Genomic DNA, 4,919 nt, shown 5'->3' on the forward strand with positions numbered 1-4,919 from the left:
TGAAATTCTTATAATATTTGAAATGATTTCAGGGCTGGGCGCAGTGGCTCACGCCTGTAATCCCAGCACTCTGGGAGGCTGATGCGGATGGATTGCCTGAGCTCACAGGTTCAAGACCAGCCTGAGCAAGAGTGAGACCCCTGTCTCTAAAAAATAGCCAGGTGTTGTGGTGGGCGCCTGTAGTCCCAGCTACTTAGGAGGCTGAGGCAAGAGAATCACTTGAGCCCAAGAGTTTGAGGTTGCCGTGAGCTACGACACCACCGTACTCTACTGAGGGCAACAAAGTAAGACTCTGTCTCAAAAAAAAAAAAAAAAAGAAAAGGGCGGTGCCTGTGGCTCAGTCTGTAAGGTGCTGGCCCCATATACCGAGGGTGGCAGGTTCAAACCCGGCCCTGGCTGAACTGCAACCAAAAAATAGCTGGGCGTTGTGGCGGGCGCCTGTGGTCCCAGCTACTCGGGAGGCTGAGGCAGGAGAATCGCTGAAGCCCAGGAGTTGGAGGTTGCTGTGAGCTGTGTGAGGCCACGGCACTCTACCGAGGGCCATAAAGTGAGACTCTGTCTCTACAAAAAAAAAAAAAAGGCAGAAAAGAAAAGAAATTATTTCAGAGCTATTTTCCCCATCAATTTGTCCATTAACTCTTTTTTTATTAATATTAAATCATAGCTGTGTACATTATTGTGATCATGGGCACCATATATTGGTTTTATAAACATTTTGACACATTTTCATCACACTGATTAACATAGCCTTCCTGGCATTTTCTTAGTTATTGTGTTAAGACAATTATATTCTACATTTACTAAGTTTCACATGTACCCTTGTAAGATGCACCGCAGGTGTAATCCCACCAAATACCCTCCCTCTGCCCATCCTCCCCTCTCCCCTCTCTCTCCCCCCATTAACTCTTTTTTTTTTTTTTTTTTTTTGTAGAGACAGAGTCTCACCTTATCGCCCTCGGTAGAGTGCCGTGGCGTCACACAGCTCACAGCAACCTCCAAATCCCTGGGCTTAGGCGATTCTCTTGCCTCAGCCTCCCAAGTATCTGGGACTACAGGCGCCTGCCACAACGCCCGGCTATTTTTTTGTTGCAGTTTGGCCAGGGCTGGGTTTGAACCCGCCACCCTCGGCATATGGGGCCGGCACCCTACCCGCTGAGCCACAGGCACCGCCCGTCCCCCCATTAACTCTTAATATAACATTTTTACTTCCTTAGCTTTATAATACATTAACTATCTAGCACAGAAAGTGCCCCTTCCTTATCCCAATTATTTTTTTCCAAAAATATTTTTAATAATCTTACTTGTTAATTTTCCAGGTAAAATATAGCCAAGGAAATCTTATCAATTTCTCAATTCTAATTGTGTTAAATTCTAGTAGAATTTCAATTGGAAGTATGCTAAACCATAAATTAACCAGGAAAGAATTGAACATTTTTCCCCAAGATTTCCATTCAAGAAAATGAATTTTGGGGCGGCGCCTGTGGCTCGGTGAGTAGGGTGCCAGCCCCATATGCCGAGGGTGGCGGGGTCAAACCCAGCCCCGGCCAAACTGCAACCAAAAAATAGCCAGGCGTTGTGGCGGGCGCCTGTAGTCCCAGCTGCTCGGGAGGCTGAGGCAAGAGAATCGCTTAAGCCCAGGCGCTGGAGGTTGCTGTGAGCTGTGTGACGCCACGGCACTCTACCGAGGGCCATAAAGTGAGACTCTGTCTCTATATATATAAAAAAAAAAAAGAAAGAAAAGAAAAGAAAATGAATTTTTAAAATATTTCCTGAAATCTTCTTTTTAATCTCTTGTAGATCTCACACATTTGTTTTTAGAAGTATTTGGCATGTTTTTAAATTGCTACTGTGGCTGGAATATTTTTTGCCATCACACCTTCTAACTGATTATATAGAAATAAAGTAAATAGAAACTATTAGTAAATAACAGTAAATAGAAAAATTTGACTTTTGGGGTATATTTCTTTTCCAGGCAGGCTTTTTGTGTTACCGACTCTAAATGTTTTCTGTTGATCCCAATTTTCTGGATGCGTAATTATATTTTTGCTTATGATAATAATTCTGCCTTTATTGCTACATCTACCTCTATCTACCTATCTTTTTTTAATTGTGGTTAGAACAAATGACATGAGATCTGTCTTCTTAACAAACTTTTAAGTGTGCAGTACAGTAAAGTATTAACTGTATTAAAGTATTGAGTATAATTTTGTACATCAGATATCTTGAACTTAATTCATCTTTTACAGTTGGAATTTTGTATCTGTTGAAGAATAACTTCCCATGTCCTCCTCCCCCTTCCTAACCCCTGGCAACCACCATTGCACTTTCTGTTTTTGTGAGTTCAACTATTTTAGTTACATGGAACCATGAAGTATTTGTCCTTCTTGTGACTGGCTAGTTTCATTTAGTTCTCATTTATCCATGTTCTTACACATGGTAGGATTTCTTTCTTTTTCATTTAACATTATGTTGTATATATGTAAGATCTTTTTTTAATCTCTCTTTATCATTCAGGTTGTTTCCACATCTTGGCTGTTGAAAATAATGCTGCAATCAACATGGGAGTGAGGTTGTCTCTTTGAGATCCTTATTTCAATTCTTTTGGTAAACACCAGACATAGGATTGCTGAGTCACGTAGTAATTCTCTCTTCATTTTTTTGAGGAGTTTCCATACTATTTTCCATGGTGGCTGCCCCATTTTATAGTCCCATAACCATGTTAACTTATTATGAGATAATTGGCTTTCTTCTTTTCCATTGGAATACCTCTGGTATTTCACTATTGTGTATGTTTGTTATTTTAAATGATTTATCATTTTCTTTTCTTTTTTTTTTTTTGTTGCAGTTTTTTTTGGCCAGGGCTGGGTTTGAACCCACCACCTCTGGTATATGGGGCCAGTGCCCTACTCCTTGAGCCACAGGCACTGCTCGATTTATCATTTTCTTGTTTGCTTTTGTTTTGCATGTTTTTGAGTTTTTTTGGAGAACCTCTGGTGCAGTTCCTTGTCCGGCATCCGTGGCCCGTGAAGGCCCCTCTCGTGGGTGTTATGTGTATGTTTATCACGTGTCTTCCTCTCCCCAAGTAACCCGCTTCATGTGTATCTTCCAGTGTGTTCTTACCATCAGGACAGTGCTGTTTTGCAAGTTTGTATTTTTAGTTTACATAGATGTTATTGGGTACATCTCATTCTGTTTCTTACTTTTTTTTCGTTAAACATTATGTTTTTAGGATACTTCCACATTGTTGTGTGTTTATCCAGTTGGACGCCTCTAATGTGTGGGTGCTCATCCACTACCTCTAGGATCTTTCAACTCCCTGTGGCCACAATAGTGCTGCTGTGGTCACTTTTGTGCAAGTGCTCTTCAGGAAATAAGAATTTCTTTGGAACATATGTCTAGGAGTGGGGTTGCTGGATCCTGGGAATGTATCCACCGATTTTGACTAACGGTGCCTGATTGTTTTCCAGAATGGCTGCACCAGGCTTTATGTTCATTCCCTCCCTCTGCCCCCCGGCACTGCATGGAAGGTCATAAGTCCTCATGGATGGCTGGTCAGCACATCACAGCAATACATGAAACCTGGTAAAAAAAAAACCTGGAAACTGCATTACAGGAAACCCACCCTCACTCCCGGTCCACGAGGGCAACCAGTCTCAGTTAATATTTTCAGTCTTTCCAGAAGTTACTTTTGCCAATCTAAATAATCTTTGCACATTATTTAAGGTAAATAATTTCTATCATGGACAAGAAATGTCCTTCTATGTCTAGTTTTAAAAATTTCCACCAAGACTACATATAGAAATTGTGAAGCATTTTTGTTTAAAGCTATTGATGTGATTCCTGATAGTAACGGTTTCCTCATCTTAAATAAATCTTAATTTCCTAAGATGTAGTCTTTTGGGTTGTGGATGGCTAAGTCATTTAATGTGCTTTCAAGTTTAACTTCCTTCTTGATTTTAAGAAATACTGCGCATTACTGCTGTAGGTGATCCCGCGGCATCCCTGAGAATGACCTGGAAAACCTAAAGCAGTGGCTCTTCCTGATGCCGTGACTCTTTAATACAGTTCCTCATGTGATTCCTTGACGAAATAATTTTATGGTTGGGGGTCACCACAACATGAGGAACTGTATTAAAGGGTTGCGGCATTAGGAAGGTTGAGAACCACTGACCTAAAGCATGTGACTCTCAGTATTAATCAGGATCAATATGCTATGGTCTGTATGTTTTTTGTTTTTCTATGTCCCAAGAGTCCTTAAGAATTGTTTTTACATTTTTAGATGGTTGAAAAAAAAAAACTTTCCTTTTTGAGATAAGGTCTCGCTCTAACCTGTCACCCAGGCTGGAGTGTAGTGGCAAGACCCATAGCTCACAGCACCTCAAACTCACAGGCTCAATTTACTCTCCTGCCTCCTGAGTAGCTAAGACTATAGGCGTTCACCACCATGCCCAGCTAATTTTTCTTATATGTTGCAAAAGACAGGGGTCTCACTATGTCGTCCATATCTTGGCTCAATCAATCCTCCTACCTCAGCCTCCTAAAGTGCCAGGATTACAGTTATGAGCCACTGTACCCTGCTTCAAACTTTTTCTTAAAGAAAATATTTCGTGACATGTAAAATTTATATGAAACTCAAATTTCGGTGCCCCTTAATAGAGTTTTATTGGAACGCATGCTCATTTGTTTAAGTATTATCTATGGCTGTTTTCTTGCTCTCAGCGCAGAGTTGAGTAGTTAGCCTGTAAAGCTGAAAATACTATCTGGTCCCTGGCAGAAGAGCTTTGCCAACCCCTGATATAAATGATAAAGTTTATGTAGAGCCCACTGATGAAAAACAAATTGTTCTGTCCCCATGAACATTTACTGGCAGATAGTCGTAACACGGGGTGATGAGTGCTGGGAGGAAGCGCGCAGGAGAC

At 41.1% G+C, this 4,919-nt stretch overlaps 1 protein-coding gene across 3 annotated transcripts in view; it reads left to right on the top strand.

Moving 5' to 3' along the window:
• Nucleotides 1-3,878, top strand: part of ETV7 (ETS variant transcription factor 7) — a 49,697-nt gene extending 45,819 nt beyond the window's left edge. Inside the window, exons 8-9 of one of the 3 annotated variants that reach the window (XR_008382594.1) lie at nt 2,515-2,638; nt 3,468-3,878. Coding sequence is in view for 2 of the 3 variants with exons in the window: in XM_053603491.1 (XP_053459466.1) it covers nt 3,468-3,534 (67 nt within the window). In the remaining variant the exon portion in view is untranslated. Of the gene's footprint in view, nt 1-2,514 lie in introns of all 3 variants that reach the window. The other 2 variants (XM_053603492.1, XM_053603491.1) reach the window with 2 other exon arrangements.
• Nucleotides 3,879-4,919: the final 1,041 nt, after the last annotated feature.

Source organism: Nycticebus coucang, chromosome 9 (genome assembly GCF_027406575.1).
Source record: "Nycticebus coucang isolate mNycCou1 chromosome 9, mNycCou1.pri, whole genome shotgun sequence".
Lineage (NCBI taxonomy): Eukaryota > Metazoa > Chordata > Mammalia > Primates > Lorisidae > Nycticebus > Nycticebus coucang.